The sequence below is a fragment of the Acinonyx jubatus genome, chromosome D2 (genome assembly GCF_027475565.1).
Source record: "Acinonyx jubatus isolate Ajub_Pintada_27869175 chromosome D2, VMU_Ajub_asm_v1.0, whole genome shotgun sequence".
Lineage (NCBI taxonomy): Eukaryota > Metazoa > Chordata > Mammalia > Carnivora > Felidae > Acinonyx > Acinonyx jubatus.
The window spans coordinates 1,969,696-1,986,820 of record NC_069393.1 but is presented as its reverse complement, the minus strand read 5'-3'; the positions used below and the strand labels follow the sequence as shown (position 1 = coordinate 1,986,820).

The 17,125-nt window shown below is 44.6% G+C and overlaps 1 protein-coding gene across 7 annotated transcripts in view; it reads left to right on the top strand.

The window, feature by feature from the left end:
- The window catches only part of TTC13 (tetratricopeptide repeat domain 13), a 78,321-nt gene that overhangs the window by 54,165 nt on the left and 7,031 nt on the right, over nt 1-17,125 (top strand). For 4 of the 7 annotated variants that reach the window (XM_027046880.2, XM_027046879.2, XM_027046877.2 and 1 more), the window contains 6 exons: nt 1,055-1,185; nt 1,951-2,083; nt 2,919-3,011; nt 4,322-4,405; nt 5,471-5,555; nt 15,474-15,583. In XM_027046880.2, the coding sequence (XP_026902681.1) occupies nt 1,055-1,185; nt 1,951-2,083; nt 2,919-3,011; nt 4,322-4,405; nt 5,471-5,555; nt 15,474-15,583 (636 nt within the window). The remainder of the gene's footprint in view (nt 1-1,054; nt 1,186-1,950; nt 2,084-2,918; nt 3,012-4,321; nt 4,406-5,470; nt 5,556-15,473; nt 15,584-17,125) is intronic. The other 3 variants (XM_027046881.2, XM_053207022.1, XM_027046878.2) reach the window with 1 other exon arrangement.

Sequence of the window (17,125 nt, the reverse complement as noted above, 5' to 3'; positions counted from 1 at the left end):
CTCAAAGAAGTTATATATATTCTCTACCACCCCATTTTAGAGAAGTACCCATGTGCAGAAAAGCACGAACCTAGGCAGGCCTGCACTGCTGTCCCTGGAAAAGTCTGCTTGCAAGGCCGGCCCCTGGGTGGCGTCTGGGAACGTGGATTTCAGGAGGGTTCCCATCATGCCCAGAACTCATAAGAGTGGCTCACTGTGTGCCAAAGCTGCTTGTACAAACAATATGATTTATGTTAAATACTTGCTTTGCCTCTGGGTATTTGGAATTTGAGTAATTCCCAGGCAAAGGCTGTTTACACGATCAGCGTCTGATAAAAAACCCTGGGCACTGAGTATCTAATGAGCTTCCTGGTTAGCATTTCACACAGCAGGGAGGGGGGTTTAATCCTGAGTGTCTCCCCTGGGACAGGACCCTTGGAAGCTTGCGCCTGGTTTCCTCTGCGCTTCGCCCCCTGAGCTTTTCCCCTTTGAGGATTGTGCCTGTGTCCTGCTGTGCTAAATCACAGCCATGAGTACAACTGTGGAGTCCTGTGAGCCCTCCCAGCGGATTATGGGACCCAAGGGTGGTCTTGTGGGCCTCTACATAACCTGTAACCCAAGATTGCAAACTCTGTTATGCAGACTTCGGGCAGGTAGGCAGCCAAACGATTAATAGGCCCCAGGCCATCCCAGGTATACTTGGTCTAATGCAACCTGGGGCAGGGGTGGGGGAGTGACATAGGACAGAGATTTGGTTGCTTGTTGATAAAGTCAGTCCATGCAGGTTATGTATCCTGGGGAAGTTTATGAAGCAAATAATGGCCAGAAGTGCCTTCTGAATTGCACTCTAGTTACCAGTGTTACTCACAAGCGTGTGATAATAATTGTGCGCATACACGCGTAAAGATTCTTCTAATTTGTGTAAGATTGGGTGCCAAGCACTGGGGTCAAGATCCTGTGGTCATAGATTTCTCGATCAGTTCTCCAGTGGAGGAAATGACTGCTCCTCAGGTAAAATTGGATTAGCAGACCTCTGTTGTAAAGTCCCTAACTGTGTATGTCGTGTTCCTTCCAGAGACGTGTTACATCAGAACTTTGAGAGTTATAAGCCAGAGGTACAAGAGCTGATCTGTGTAGCTGATCGTTTGGGATCCCTGATGCAGTATGAAACGCCTGGCTTCCTGCCAAACAAGAGAATACACAGAGGTATCCTGAAACCATCCGAAAACGGACAGGTTGCTGACATAAGAGCAAGAATCGTCAAACCATGTTGCGCGTAAAAAAAAAAAAAAAAATCATTTGTGCCAACTCATAAATCCCCATTTGATCCGGACAAAACTGTAGAGATTCATTCACAATGAATTCTGAAAGAGAGCTTCCCGTGTGGCCTTGGTGTTGTCGCCACCCTGTTGATGTAGAATATGGGTCTTCAGCTGTGGCTGTGGATCTGACGGCTCGTCCACGGGAGCGGTTTGCTTAGTGTGGGAGCGAGGGAGAATTTGAATCTCCAGTTCTTTAGGAGGCAGAGCTGGGAGGAGACAGCTTCGGGGGGGTGCCTCTAATTTCCTCTGATAGATGTTAGTTTTATGAAGACTGACACGATTGTGGCGTATCTCTGGTCTTGTTAAATTACCAATACGTACAATTCTTTTTTTTTTTTTTTAGTTTATTTATTTTTGAGACAGAGCATGAATGGGGGAGGGGCAGAGAGAGAGGGAGACACAGAATCAAGCAGGCTCTAGGCTCCGAGCCATCAGCCCAGAGCCCGATGCGGGGCTCGAACTCACGGACCGCGAGATCATGACCTGAGCTGAAGTCGGACGCTTAACCGACTGAGCCACCCAGGTGCCCTACAATTCTTTTTTTATACGGTGACTCAAGTTATCACCGAGACTCTGCAGAGTAGGTGAACATCAGTCCCTCGGAAGTGAACTCACAGACCCTTGTTTTCTCAATATTTGCTTCTTTCAGCCATGGGCTTGGCAGCGTTGGAAGTCATGCAAGCTGTACAGCGTACGTGGACCAACTCGAAAGTTCGAATGAATGGGAAAACACGGCTGATGCAGTGGAGAGACATGTTTGACATTGCAGTAAAGTGGAGACGGTAACTAATTAAACTCGTGTTTAAATGAAAATAAACTAGAAGGGTTCTCATTGTAAAATAATAGAAGGCTCCTCTGGGTAACAGGTGTCTTTGGCTAGTGGAGCCGACATGAGGTTTCATGCGAGTCTAGGCACATCTGTACATTGCGCTGTGTTCACCACAGATGTAGCTCCCGTCTGCCCCACGCAACACCGTTATAGTAGGACTGACTGTGGTCCTTATGCTGTACCTTGCACCCCCGTGACATATTCATTCCATTACTGGGAGCCTGCCCCTCCCACTCAGTCGACGGGTTTCGAATTCTGTTTTGATTACTAACACTATGCCTTGTAAGTTACTTTTTCCTCTCTACAGTTTGTCGGAAATTGCTGGCATCATTATTCTTTGAAACGCCTTTGGCCGATGTTTACGAAATATAGGAACTGACTGCTCTCAAGTTTCCAAGCACATTTTTAAGCGAAGTGTTTTAGAAAAAGCTGTCTCTTGGAAAGAACGCATTATCTGGGGTGTACGTTTGAATGAACTGTAGTGTACTGGTCCCTTGATAGTTGAAGTGTGTGCCTGGCTAACCAGCTATGGCTTAGGGGGGAGCTACTGATACTCATTGACATGAGAAAAATACTACTCTTCTAGTAAACCTATACTGACTTCCTACTGGCTCCAATTGGAACATTTATTTGGAGTTAGCAGGTTGGTGTGGCATACTTTTAGATAATGGGCCGAGTACTTGCTTTCTCCCCACTCTTTGCAAAGACTCATCCTGTTTCATTGGTAATGCTTTTGAACATTTCTAGGTTGTATAAGGCCTCCATCTTTAACAAGCTCTGGTTTACAGGATTGCTGACCCGGACCAGCCGGTGCTGTGGTTAGATCAGATGCCAGCACGAAGTCTTAGCAGAGGTTTTAACAACCACATCAATTTAATCAGGTAGGAACCCTTTGTGCATCTTTCCTGTTTGCACAGGAGTTTGTTCTAAATAGACAGGTCATGGAGACCGTGGACGAACGACCCTTGATCCTCTCCCGGGGACTTTTTGAAAAGGGCCCACACGGATTAGTTCTGTACCTGCAGGGTCCCGCCTACGCTCCTTAGAGTGAGTCCAGCTGCAGGAAGAATGCAGTGCGTGCCATGTTCCCTCTCCAGTCTCTCCTCTTAGGAAGAGACTGTGTGATAATTCAGGTGAACAAGTGTGCAAGGGAGGGGGAGCGGAAGAGACGGAGGAGAGAGTGCAGAATCAGGAGCACTGGCGCCAGGTTGGAAATGGAGGAGAGCGTAGGGACCCACAGGGAGGCGGTCCCCTCTCTGGCTCAGGTGCGAGGTCCTTCCAATAGGCCAGGTGACAATAGGACAGAAAGGAGATGGCCACATTTGGGGGCTGGCGCTGGGGGGACGTGCAGGGTACGGGAGTGACTTCCTGTGCACGGTTACGAACCTGAGGTTTGAGATGTCTGTAGGGAATCTGGGGAGCGATGCCCAGGGAGCGGTTGGGTGTGTAACACGTTGTACACACGCATGCCGGTTGGATGTGTCCATCAGTATGTCGGCTGTACATGAAGTTCTGGGAGAGAGTTTGAAACCTAGGAGGCGGGGACAGAAATGTGAGTAAAATTTATTTATTATTTCATTTTTGAGAGAAAGAGAGAGCGCTAGCAGGTGAGGGGCAGAGAAAGAGAGGGAGACACGGAATCCGAAGCAGGCTCCAGGCTCCGAGCTGTCAGCCCAGAGCCCAACGCCCGGCTCGAACCCATGAACCACGAGATCGTGACCTGAGCTGAAGTCGGACACTTAACCGACTGAGCCACCCAGGTGCCCTGAGTAAAATAATATTTAGAGTGGGCAGAGGAGATGAAGCCTGTGTGTGAGCTGGACCACAGAACTACCAGGAGAACCAAAGGAGAGGAGAAAAAGTCCAGGGATTCATGAAGGAAATTGGCATAAAAAGGCTGAACGTCGTAGAAGTACTTGAGGATTTTTCTCCTCATTTTGGCATCTCCAGGCCTGAGTTTGGTGCCTCTCCTACCAGGAAAAGCTGCAAGAGCTGACGGGCAATCCTGCCAAGACAGTTCTTTGCTTCTTCCATGCACCGGGTGCAAATAAGCACAGTTTCCAGACTGTTTTGCTACATTATTCTCACAGCTCTCTTCCCGTTCTCTTGAATTCACTTGGAAGTTAGATGTTGTTTCCGATACAGTCCTTTCTAAAACGATTCTTAATTTTTTTTTTTTTTTTCCTTTCAGGGGCCAGGTGATCAACATGAGATACCTGGAATATTTTGAGAAAATTCTTCATTTTATTAAAGATAGGATTCTTGTTTATCACGGGTAATCGTTCAGTTTTCTTTTTCACGGTAATCGCTAGCTTTGGTAGAGTTTACAGTAGCTGTATCTGTGAAACTTGAAAACTAAGCCTATTGACAGACTAAACAAAGTCTATCAAATGTTGACACAGTGTTTGGAGTTGTAAAGCCTTTCAGTAATGACTTACCAGCCTTCTTTTTTTTTTTTTTTTAATTTTTTTTTTTAACGTTTATTTTTGAGACAGAGAGAGACACAGCATGAATGGGGGAGGGGCAGAGAGAGAGGGAGACGCAGAATCGGAAGCAGGCTCCAGGCTCTGAGCCATCAGCCCAGAGCCCGACGCAGGGCTCGAACTCGCGGACCGCGAGATCGTGACCTGAGCCGAAGTCGGACGCTTAACCGACTGAGCCACCCAGGCGCCCCTTACCAGCCTTCTTTTAACAGCTGTACAGAATCCATGAAATGTTTTAATCTTACGATACTGTGACTTTTCTCATCTCCTTCTCTGAAAAGCAGGACGTTTCTTTGAATTTCTTTATTAGGGGTTTCAGCTGTAATATTCATTCTCTCTCACCTGAAAGGCCATATAGTGAACCCACAGTGAACAGAACATGGGGAAAAAAGAATTCTGAATGGATAGTTATCACCAAGTAAATATAAAAGTGGCACAAAAACCTAGCAGGATATTTCCGTTTGAGCAACTGTAGAAAGGAAAAAAAAAAATTCACTTCTAATTTCAAAATTGGTCTATGAGAATCAAGGCTTCATCACCAAATTATGACCAGAGACCTGTGCATGTATATACAACCACTGGCCAGCAATCTGTTCTGTTTCTCCGTTTCACCTTCTAGATGGGCTTCTATCTGTTTTCTTAATTGTCATCTGCGGCCCCAAATTCATTAGGATTAAACCATCCCCATATTTAGAAACTTTTGTTTGGGCCCACCATTTTGACTATGGAGCTACTCATAATTGAGGTCGATTCATTAAAGCTTAAGGTAATAGCAAGGAATAGAATTGTATATTACATTTCTGTATTAATTTTACTTGCCATCTGCCTCTGTCTCTGTCTCTTTTTCTCTCTTAAAGAGCTAATAATCCTAAAGGATTGTTGGAAGTCAGAGAGGCTCTGGAAAAGGTGCACAAAGTAGAAGATCTCCTGCCAATTATGAAGGTAAGTTTATCATCAGAATCCTGGTAGGTGTTTTTAGGGAAAAAAAAACACAACTAGAGTACTTTTTAAAGAAGAGCTCATAACCGTTTAATGCATGTGTATTAATAGTGTGCTAGAAGCACTTTAAAATTATAAGCATTCTGAGGGGCACCTATGCGGCTCAGTCGGGGCTGAGTCCCACTTCGGCTCAGGTCATGGTCTCACCGCTGGTAAGTTCAAGCGCCACATCGGGCTCTGTACTGACAGCTCAGAGCCTGGAGCCTGCTTTGGATTCTGTGTCTCCCTCTCTCTCTCTGCCCCTCTCCTCACGCTCTATCTCTTTCTCTCAAAAATAAATAAACGTTAAAAGATAATAATAATAATAAAATTATAAGCATTCTGAAAACACTAACGGAAACACCCTCTGAATAATGACCCAAATCACATAAAACACAGGCATCAGTCTCAAACATAAAAGCAAAGCTGTGAGGAAGCAGTTGATACGGGAAACAGAAGGAAACTTAAAAGTATATACCATTGAATTCTGCTTCTGGCCACAGTGGAGTACTTGATAGTTGACTGCCTTTCCATACTGTAACAGTTATAAAACTCCACAAAATACAAGGCACCTGTTTTCAGGGGTTGGCAATTACAAGACTGTGATTTTTGAGGAAAGGGAAACACTTTCTGTGAGCCCCGTGTTCACCCCAGCCTTCTACCTGGGATTATTTACTAAACCACTGTGTATGTGGAGCCTAAACAGAGTTTGGTGGTCTTGCTGAGCTAAGGAGGCAGAGATTGGAGTTGGGGTCTGCCGAAGTGGCTGGAGTTTACAGGGCAGAGTACAGAAGAGGAGAGAGCGGCTCAAGGTGAGAAGTCCCCAGAGGTCAGCATGGGTGTTCCTTGTCACGCTTGGCTGAGAGCTGGGCTCTGCTCGCTCAGTGAGACCCAGAGGCCCTGCAGACAGTGGCTGCTATGGGCATGAGAGCTGAACGGAGGTATGAGCAGTTTTATACCAGGGTGTGAGAGCTGAAGGGAGGTAGCCTCAGTTTTACACCACTGAGAGACATTGGAGTTGTGACCTTGCCAGAATAGAGGGATCCTGGGAGCACCCTGGGCATTTACTCACAACCCCAGAAAGGACACACCGTAGGTATAAGACCACCTAGAATGAGGTCCACATTCTAGGACAAAGGACAATTTCTTTTTCTTTTTCTTTTTTTATGTTCATTTCCTGAGAGAGAGAGAGAGTGCGAGCAGGGGAGGGGCAGAGAGAGAAGGAGATACAGAATCTGAAGCAGGCTCCAGGCTCTGAGCTGTCAGCACAAACCCCTATGCAGAGCTCGAACCCACCAACCGCGAAATTATGACCAGAGCCAAGTTGGACGCTTAACCGACTGAGCCACCCAGGCGCCCCGAAGGACACTTTCTGAATAGATCACCCTAACAGAAAACCAAGTCTAAGAGGATTAAATCGATCTGCTCGTGATTGGATTGCCTGCCAAAACAAAACTCAACACCCTTTAAAGGAAAGAAACGTAGTCTAGACTTCTTAATTATTAGGCAAAGGAAGAAGCAGGAGAACGTGACCCATAACCAAGAAACCAAAACCAGTTAACAGGAACAGACCCCAGGAGATCCAGAAGTTGCAATGAACTCTTTTAAAGTCTTTGTTTCATTAACATGTTCGAGGACTTAAAGGAAAACATGAGCACAATGATGAAGAACCTGAGCAGGAGAATGGAAACTATAAAAAGAACCAAAAGAAAATTGGAGGACGCGAAAGTCAGTGGTGTCAGAGAAGCCGCTACTTTAGTTTTGCATATGGCCCAAGGTTTGTGTGCCAGTCCTCAGCTTTCCTTGTCCAGAGGCTGTCTTCCAGATCGGGACGCCTTATGAGGGTCGTCGTCGTTCCTCAGAGGAGGCCAGAGATGGAACACACTACTCAATAATAATACGGAGAAAGGGTACTGCTAACACACGGCAGCGGGGGGACCTTTAGAAACATTATGTGGGGCAAAGGAAGTCGCATGCAGAAGAGTATGATTCCATTTGTAAGAAGTTCGACTGATCTAGGGAGACAGCAGAACAGTGATGGCTTCTGAGGAGTGAGGTTTACCTGAAAGGGGTAGGAGAAGACTTTCCAGCATGATGAAACTACACTATATCTTGACTGGAATAGTGGATACATGGGTGTATATATTTGTCACAATGCACCAAATTACACATGTGAAGTTCATTGTATATACATTTCACCTCAGTGAAACATACATAAATTAATTTTCTGAGAGATTTGAGCCAGTATCATATGATAGGTAGATAGGTAGACAGATAGTAGCAATAAAAAAGAAATAGAATTCTCATGATTAAAAAAAAAAAAAAATCTCCGCTAGATAAGACTAGTAGATTAAAGACAGTTGAATATCAAATACACATGAGCTGGAAAATCCAATCAATAAATTCTCCCAGAATATAGTATACAAGGACAAAGAAATATAAAATATGAGAGACGATGAATGCAGAAGATGAAGAACGGACCTGATAGAGATCAGAAAGGAGAGAAGAAAGATAAAGAAACAGAGCGGTTAGTCAACAAAATAATAGAAGGAAAGCTTGTGGAGAGATGAAAAGATCAATGCAGGGCCTCCTAGATGTTCAGCATGATGCACAATATTGACACCTAGACACATTCTGATAAAATTTGGGGACTTCAAGATTAAAGAGAGTTCCTCAAAAAAATTAGATGTAGAGGGGAGCCTGGGTAGCTCAGTCAGTTGAGAGTCTGATTCTTGATTTCGGCTCCAGTCATGATCTTTGTGCTGAATGTGGAGCCTGCTTAGAATTCCCTTCCTTCTCTCTTCCTTTCTCCCTGCCCCTCCCTCTTACTCCTTTCTCAAAATAAATAAATAAATAAATAAATAAATAAATAAATAAATAAATAAATAGGTAAAAAATTAGACATAGAATTATGATAAGATCCAAAAACTCCCCTTCTAGGTGTATATTCAAAAGAATTGAAAGCAGGGACTCGGATATTTGTACACCCATGTTCATGGCAGTATTATTCACAGTAGCCAAGAGACAGAAGCAACCCAAGGGGCCATTAATGGATGAATGGATAAATAGTATTTGGCATGGCCATACGATGGGGTATTGTTCAGCCTAAAGAAGGAAGGGAATTCTGACACAGGCTACAGCATGGATGAAGCTTGAGGACATTAGGCAGAGTGAAATAAACCAGTCACAAAAGGACAAATACCCTACGATTCCACTTATATGAGGTGTCCAGAGTAGTCAAATTCATAGAGACAGAAAGTAGAAAGATAGTTGCCAGGGGTTGGGGGAGGGAGACAGAGTTTCTATTTGGGATGATGCAAAAAGTTCTGTGGAAGGTTGGTGGTGATGGTTGCAAACAATGTGAACTTTCCTTTTACTCCTATTATTTTATTTAAATCCAAGTTAACATATAGTGTAATAATGATTTCAGGAATAGAATTTAGTTGTTCATCACTTACATATAACACCCAGCGCTTATCACAAGTGCCCTCCTTAATGCCCATCACCCAGTTAGCCCATCCCCACCACCCAGCACCCCTCCAGCAACCCTCAGTTTGTTCTCTATATTTAGAAGTCTCTTATGGTTTGTCTCCTTCTCTGTTTTTATATTATTTTTGTTTCCCTTCCCTCATGTTCATCTTAAATTCCCCTTATGGGTGAAGTCATATGATATTTGTCTTTCTCTGACTAATTTCACTTAGCATAACACACTCTAGTTCCATTCACATTGTTGCAAATGGCAGGATTTCATTCTTTTTGATCGCCAAGTAATATTCCACTAGTAGTGCAATTGCTGGGTCGTAGGGTAGTTCTATTTTTAATTTTTGGAGGAGCCTCCATACTGTTTTCCAGAGAGGCTGCACCAGTTTGCATTCCCACCAGCAGTGTAAAAGGGTTCCTCCTTCTCTGCATCCTGGCCAACATCTGATGTTGCCTGAGTTGTTAATGTTAGCCATTCTGACAGGTGTGAGGTGCTGTCTCATTGTGGTCTTGATTTGTATTTCCCTGATGCTGAGTGATGTTGAGCATTTTTTTCATGTGTCTGTCAGCCATCTGGATGTCTTCTTTGGAAAAGTGTCTATTCATGTCCTTTGCCCATTTCTTCACTGGATGATATGTTTTTTCGGTGTTGAGTTTGATAAGATCTTTAAGATTTTGGGTACTAGCCGTTTATCTGATAGGTCATTTGCAAATATCTTCTCCTATTCCGTTGGCTGCCTTTTAGTTTTGCTGATTGTTTCCTTCACTGTGCAGACACTTTTTATCTTGATGAGGTCTGAACGTTCTTAATGCCATTGATCTATACATTCACAAATGGTTAAAGTGGCAAATTTTATGTTACATATTTATTTTAACACACAAAGAGTAAAAAGAACATCTTCAAGCTTCCAGGAAAGAAAGAAAGAAAGAAAGAAAGAAAGAAAGAAAGAAAGAAAGAAAGAAAGAAAGAAAGAGAGAGAGAGAGAGAGAGAGAGAGAGAGAGAGAGAGAAAGAAAGAAAGAAAGAAAGAAAGAAAGAAAGAAAGAAAGAAAGAAAGAAAGAAAGAAAGAAAAAGAAAAACTAAGGAAGGAGAATTTCACTGATGCCCAACTTCCTTCCAGCAGCAGTAGTGGATTCTAGAAGACAACGAAGGGAAATTTATTTGAACCTACTCTGCCAGTGTTCAAGTGTGAGGGTAAAATAAAAACTGTTTCAAACATATAGTTATTTAGGAATTTCACCAAGTGTAGATTTTCTTTGTCAAAATGATTGAAGGGCATATATACTCTCATCAAATAAGCCCAAGAGAGAAGAAAACATGAGATGTAAGAAATCGTGGTGAACAAATAAACCAATGAAATGAATTGTTCACACCTGATGTTTAAAAATATGTATGTCTGGAATTAAAATACTGGATAATGTCAACATTAGAGGTTAGAGAAAGTAGAGAAAGGAAATAAAACTGTTCCTGAGGTATTTGTTTTTTTCAGTGAGACAGTATAATCACTGACCCATGATATTGACAGAAAAATGCGTGTTTAAAATATCTATACTAAAAATTTAAAGGCAAACACTGAAACAACAGAGATGCGACGTATCATCGTCTAGACCTGTAGAAGGCGGGAGAATGGAATAAAGAAAACAATATCAATTCAACTCAAAGCTTAGAAAAAGAGGGGGATAAAAAAGCAGGTGGGCTAGGAAATGTAGGTAATGACAGTGACAAGTCAACGTGGTGTTATAATTGATCCCCTCAGTGAAAGACTGAGGATTTCGGACTGGTTTTTTAAAGCCCAGCTATATGCTGTTTACAGGGAGAAAGGCGTACCAGGCAAAAGCTAATGAAAAGAGAATGTGAGTGTAGCATGTCACTATCAGAAATATTGCAATTCAAGATGAAGTATACTTACGGGGACAGAAATCATTGTTTAAAAGTATAATCTATTAAGAAGTTACAATTTTACAAACATTGCCTCTACCCCAGATTATAACTACTCAACAATTTGGCAACAGAAGGTGGATATTTTTTTTTTCAATTAATGGTTTGAACTTTAATGTAAAACGTGAATCAGTGTTCTCCTTATAGCTATAGTAGAGAGGTTTGATGTACATCAGATGAAATTTAAGAAATTGACATGAAGAACCAGAACTTATCCATTTCTTTTTTTTTTTTTTTAAGTTTATTGGGTTATTTTGAGAGACAGAGACAGCGCGCATGGGGGAGGGGAAGAGAGAGAGGGAGAGAGAGAATCCCAAGCAGGCTCCGCACCGCCAGCGTGGAGCCCGATGAGGGGCTCGAACTCAGGAACCATGAGATGGCCTGAGCCAGAACCAAGAGTCGGGTGCTCTACCAACTAAACCACCCAGGCGTCCCTCCATTTCTTTCTTTCTTTTTTTTTTAATGTTTATTTATTTTTGTGAGAGAGAGCATGATAGGGGAGGGGCAGTGAAGGAGGGGGACAGAGGATTCCAAGCAGGCTCCATCCTGACAGCACAGAGCCCGACACGGGGCTCAAACCCACCAACCATGATATCATGACCTGAGCTGAAGTTAGACGCTCAACCGACTGAGCCGCCCAGGTGCCCTCTGATCTTACCCATTTCTGAGGAATGAGAGCAGGAAGGATCAGGTCATGAACAAAGCAGCGAGCTAATACTCTGCACACCAGGGTCCACATTCACCTCTTCCACCATCTAAGTCCCAGGCTCTTATCTGCTAAGAGCACTGATTCTGTCCAGGCCTGTTGCAGGGGTTATTGCAAGGGCTTGATGCACTGACGCAGTGGTTCCCAACCTTCTCAAAGCTACTCTAGTATTGGGGTGCCTGGGTGGCTCAATTGCTTAAGCGCCCGACTCTTGATTTCATCTCAGGTCATGACCACGCGGTTTGTGGGATCAAGCCCCTCGTCAAGCTCTGTCCTCACTGAAGAGCTTGGAGCCTGCTTGGGATTCCCTCTCTCCTTCTCTCTCTCTCTCTCTCTCTCTCTCTCTCTCTCTCAAAATAAACTTAAAAAAAAAAGCTACTCTAGTATCAGACGCCTTCTTCACTGCATCCAAATGAAATTCATAGAGACTATATCACACCTACGCAAAATAATTCTTTAAAAGGCCAACGTAGTGCCATAAAGGAGGTCTAAATGGTAAATCATTTGTAATAGAATAGCGTCTGTTAGGATGTTGGATTCAGGCACGTCTTCACAGAAGCCAGAAAGAAGTAGCTGGTTGCTTACTACACCTGCGGAAAAAGGGGGGTGAACAGGGCAGCTACGAACGCAGCCCCACATCAATGTGATTTGCTGACTCTGGTATAACGAGCTGCTGGTGACAGCGTTTTTTGAAATGGTAAACTTCCAAACAGTGCCTAATATCCTGTTTCCCCAGTTGGATGTGCTATTCGCCTTCATGGAAAATTCAGCGTGGATTAAAACTTTGTTAACAAATATTTAGTGTCTAAGTGTGAAATGGAGTCTGGTTCTAGGCCCAAGTAACTATTAAAATATTATTTTAAATGTTTTTAATGTTTATTTTATTTTTGAGAGACAGACAGACAGACAGTGTGTGTATGTGTGTGCGCGTGCGAGTAGGGGAGGGGCAGAGGGAGACACAGAATCGGAAGCAGCCTCCAGGCCCTGAGCTGTCAGCACAGAGTCCAATGCAGGGCTCGAACTCACAGACCTGGAGATCATGACCTGAGCCGAAGACAGACGCTTAACGGACTGAGCCACCCAAGTGCCCCAGGAATTATTAAATTGTAAATAAGTTCGTCATCTACGTGGCAGTCCAGTGGGGCATTGGCAGTCATGCATAACGCGTGACTGTTCCCTGACCCCCTCCCCCCCGGACATCTAGTGTTTTCAGCCCCACCTGCTAAGTTCCGGTGGTAGCCTCCCCGCCACCCCCACGCTGTAGCCACCAGACTCTCCCATAAATTCCCCAGATGCCCCCCAGAGGGCAGAACCGCTCCACTGAGGGCCGCTGGGACATCCTGTACAGAAAGAAAACTGGCGCATGTCTTCGTTTTTAATCTCCCTCTTGTTGGTACTTTAGGCTTTTAAACTTACTCTTTTGGGAAGAATACCAAAGCAGCTTAGGGGGATTTTAACTTTATATTCTCTTTGTTTAAAAAGAAAAGCATAGTGGACTCCAAGCCTGCAATTTACTCAGGGTGCCGCCGAGAGGCCGGGCGCCCGCCCGGTGTGAGGTCCCCACCTGTCTGACCATGGTCCGGAAGTGACCATTCCGTCGGGGCCCTGGACACCCAGCTTTCACCCGGGGCTGTGGGCATATTGATATTTTTAAGGGCACGGATGGAAGTATATTAAACACCTTTGGTTCTCCAGTGCTTGGTGCGATGTGATGTCACGACAGCTTCCATTGAAATCTGCTTTCAGTGACAAACCAAGTTGAAGTACAATTGACCGTTGAACAACATGGGTTTAAACTGCGTGAGACCACTTATGTGGATTTTTTATCTCTAAAGGCGGCACAGCGCTGTAACTATCTTCCTTGGGATTTTCCTTTTTCTAGCTTACTTTATTGTAAGAATACAGGATCCATACAACATACAAAATGTGTGTTAATCCAGCTTTTATGTTATCAGTCAGATGCCCATCACGTTGTTCAGGGTCACTGGCTACCTCAGCTCCCCTTGAGGCAGCTTATCAGCATATAATGTGGACTGGAGGCCGCTGCCACTCCCGGCTCAGTAACTCTTGCCGGGCCCTCCCCTCCCAGCTGGTTTCCTCCTCTGCAGGATTGAGACTGTGCCAGAAAACATACCTGTCTTACCGGTATGTTGTAAGCATCAGGTGAGAAGTTAGCGTGTAGTAAGTGTTAACGCATTTCTTCCCCTAAAAGCCCTTTCTTGGGGCGCCTGGGTGGCTCAGTGGGTTAAGTGCCCATCTCTTGATTTTGGCTCAGGTCTTGATCTCGTGATCTGTGAAGATCGAGCCCCACATCTGGCTCTGCACTGAGCGTGGAATCTGCTTGGGATTCTCTCTCTCCCTCTCTGTCTCTGTCCTGCCCTGCTCAAATGCACACACACACTGTCTTGTCTTTCTCAAAATAAACATTAGGGTGCTTGGGGGTCTCAGTCGGTTAAACGACCGACTTCAGCTCAAGTCATGATCTCACGGTTCGTGGGTTAGAGCCCAGGGTCGGGCTCTGTGCTGACAGCTCAGAGCCTGGGGCCTGTTTCGGAATCTGGGTCTCCCTCTCTCTCTCTGCCCCTCCCCCACTCACGCTCTGTCTCAAAAATAAATAAACATTAAAAAAAAATTTTTTTAAACAAAATAAATAAACTTTAAAAAAATAAAATAAAAGCCCTTTCTTCACGAAAGAGTTCCTGTTCCTGTTCCCAGTGCTGGCTCTGATTACCTGTGCCTCATGTCCGTTTGGCCGAGGTCCTTCTCTGGACCACCCGCGGGGTCTGCCTAGTTTAGACAACCTTTCCCCTGGTAGTGGCTTATGTAAAGCACAGCGTCTTCTTACTTTATCCTTGGTTCCTTATCAGTTCGAACAAAAACAGCTGGCAACACTAAATAATTGAACCTGGTGAGGATTTTTCTGGACTAATGACAAAATCTATTAGCATCTTGGTTTTGCCAAAAATATTTTCCTCTGAAACTGCCTTCCTACTTGTCACCCCTGAAGGCCATTCTTGGCTCTGTGTCGTCCCTCTAACATACTTTTCTGTGGTCTGCAGAGTTGTGTGTGCACATGTGTGAAATTCTCGATTTGACAGATGGAATTCTGAGTACTTTTCGGGACAAATCAGACTGCCTCGAAGGAGCGCGAGCATGAGCACAGGTGTTTTTCGGGTTTTGGGGGTATTAGGCACAACTGTCCTGCTAAGAATCCTAAGGTGCTGCCAGTTAAGATGATGAGAAACCCAAAGGCGCTCTTAGAAGTGAGCAGCGCGCCCGCTGACTCGGGGAGCTGTGAGCCTGGTGTGCTGAGCTTCTGTGCTGGCCTCTCGTGGGGGGCCCCGGGGCAGTGCAACTTGACCCTGGGCTCTGTGTGGGGCCATAGGGACTGGCAGAGGGCCCTTGGTCACTGTAGAGGAGGCGTGGTCATGGTCACTTGTGTCGGGAACTTCGGTGACCCTTCTGAAAAACATGTATCAGGGGGCGCCTGGGTGGCTGGCCGGTTAATCGTCCGATTCTCGGTTTCAGCTTAGGTCATGAGCCTTACAACCGGCTCCGCCCTGCTTGGGAATCTCCTTCTCTCTCTGCCCTTCCCCTGCTTGCGTGCTCGCTCTCTCTTTCTCTCTCTCTCTCTCTCAAATAAGTAAATAAATAAATAAACTTCAAAACATGGAAGTCAGAGTCAATGCTACAGAATAGCAGTTGGGGGTTTACAATGAGTTATACGCTAGTAATGTGAATTTGTTTTCCCCGAAAGCAGTTTAATACTAAAACGAAGGATGGGTTCACTGTGAACACAAAAGTTCCCAGCCTCAAAGATCAAGGGAAGGAATACGATGGATTCACAATCACGATTACGGGAGACAAGTACGTATGCTTCCTAAGCGTGGGCATGAAGGTGGGCTGGTGTCAGGAAGTGCGCATGCACCTGATTATTGCCACGGGAGGTCAGACCTACCAGACTTTTGCTTTATCCTGAAATGAAAATTGTCAAGGTCCAGTGTGCAGCTGTAGCCAGTTATGTTTTTAACGTGACTTTTAGAGTATTACGCCAGCAGACATTCGACTGTGCTGCTATCTGACTACTTTCTAGATATTAAGTATAATGTCTAACGTGCTTTGTGGAAAGCATTCTTCTGGGTTCTTGAAGTTCCTTGTGGGCAACACTCAATGATAAAATGAAAAAAGATGACAGATTGGCAGATAGAAAGCCATTGTAAGATTTTTTTGGATATAGGTTTTAATGTATTATGAGATTAGTGCAGCCTTATTATGGAAAATTTAGAGGGGCGCCTGGGTGGCTCAGTAGGTTAAGCGTCCGACTTCGGCTCAGGTCATGATCTCGCGGTTCGTGAGTTCAAGCCCCGCGTCGGGCTCTGTGCTGACAGCTCAGAGCCTGGAGCCTGTTTCCGATTCTGTGTCTCCCTCTCTCTCTCTCTGACCCTCCCCCATTCATGCTCTGTCTCTCTCTGTCTCAAAAATAAATAAACGTTAAAAAAAAAATTTAGAATGCACAGATAGACAAAGATAAAAAAGAAAATCATTAGGTTGTTTTCCTTAAAAACTGAGGTTGTACTCCACATTGTTTTAGAACCTGCTTCTTTTCTACCCTTACCATTACCTGATCATGAACATTTTCTCATACTCTTGTAAGCATTTGTAATGATTACAGAGTATTTCATTTTATGGATATTTTTGAGTTTCTCTTACTACTTTTCTGTTACTGACCATCTAGAGTGTTTCTCATTTTCACTTTATAAAATATAGCACTGCAGTGACCATTCTCATTAACCAGTCTTACTTATATCTGAACTCCAAGCTTCACCTAGGAGCCTCCATATCCCTTGAATTTTGGGTGTACCCCCCCACCCATGTGCCACCCTCCCCCACAGCACAAGTAGATTCAAAACTGGTGTCTCCGTCCCCTGTCTCCTGGTGGCTCCCCACTGCAGACCCTCCACTGCCTGTGGATACTGAGACCACCTCCCCTGCCAGACACTAAAGGCCTTTTGTGATGCGGCCTCGAGCAACATTTCCTGCTTGAACTTGGCCTGCTGATTCAGCTGGGCTGCTTGTTCCCTGTGGTCACCTCCCAGCGCCTGCTTCTGAGCCTCTCTCACTCCCGTCCTGATTTTCAAATTCAGGCCCCTTCCTCCATGAAGCATTTCCTGTTTTCGTCCATGTCTTTCCAAATTAGACCTAATCTCCCTCTTTTGAACCCTGACGAACTAGGTGATGCATATGGTCTTATAATAATTGATGGCCTCAGGGCTCTGTCCCTTTCCCAGTAAATGCAACAGCTGTGCTGTGTTCTTCTTTACAAGATCTAAGAACTGTTTAGTTATATGATAAACGCCTGTTGCCTCAACTTTCTATCCTCCGCAGTACCTGGCGTGTAGCCAGGTGTGC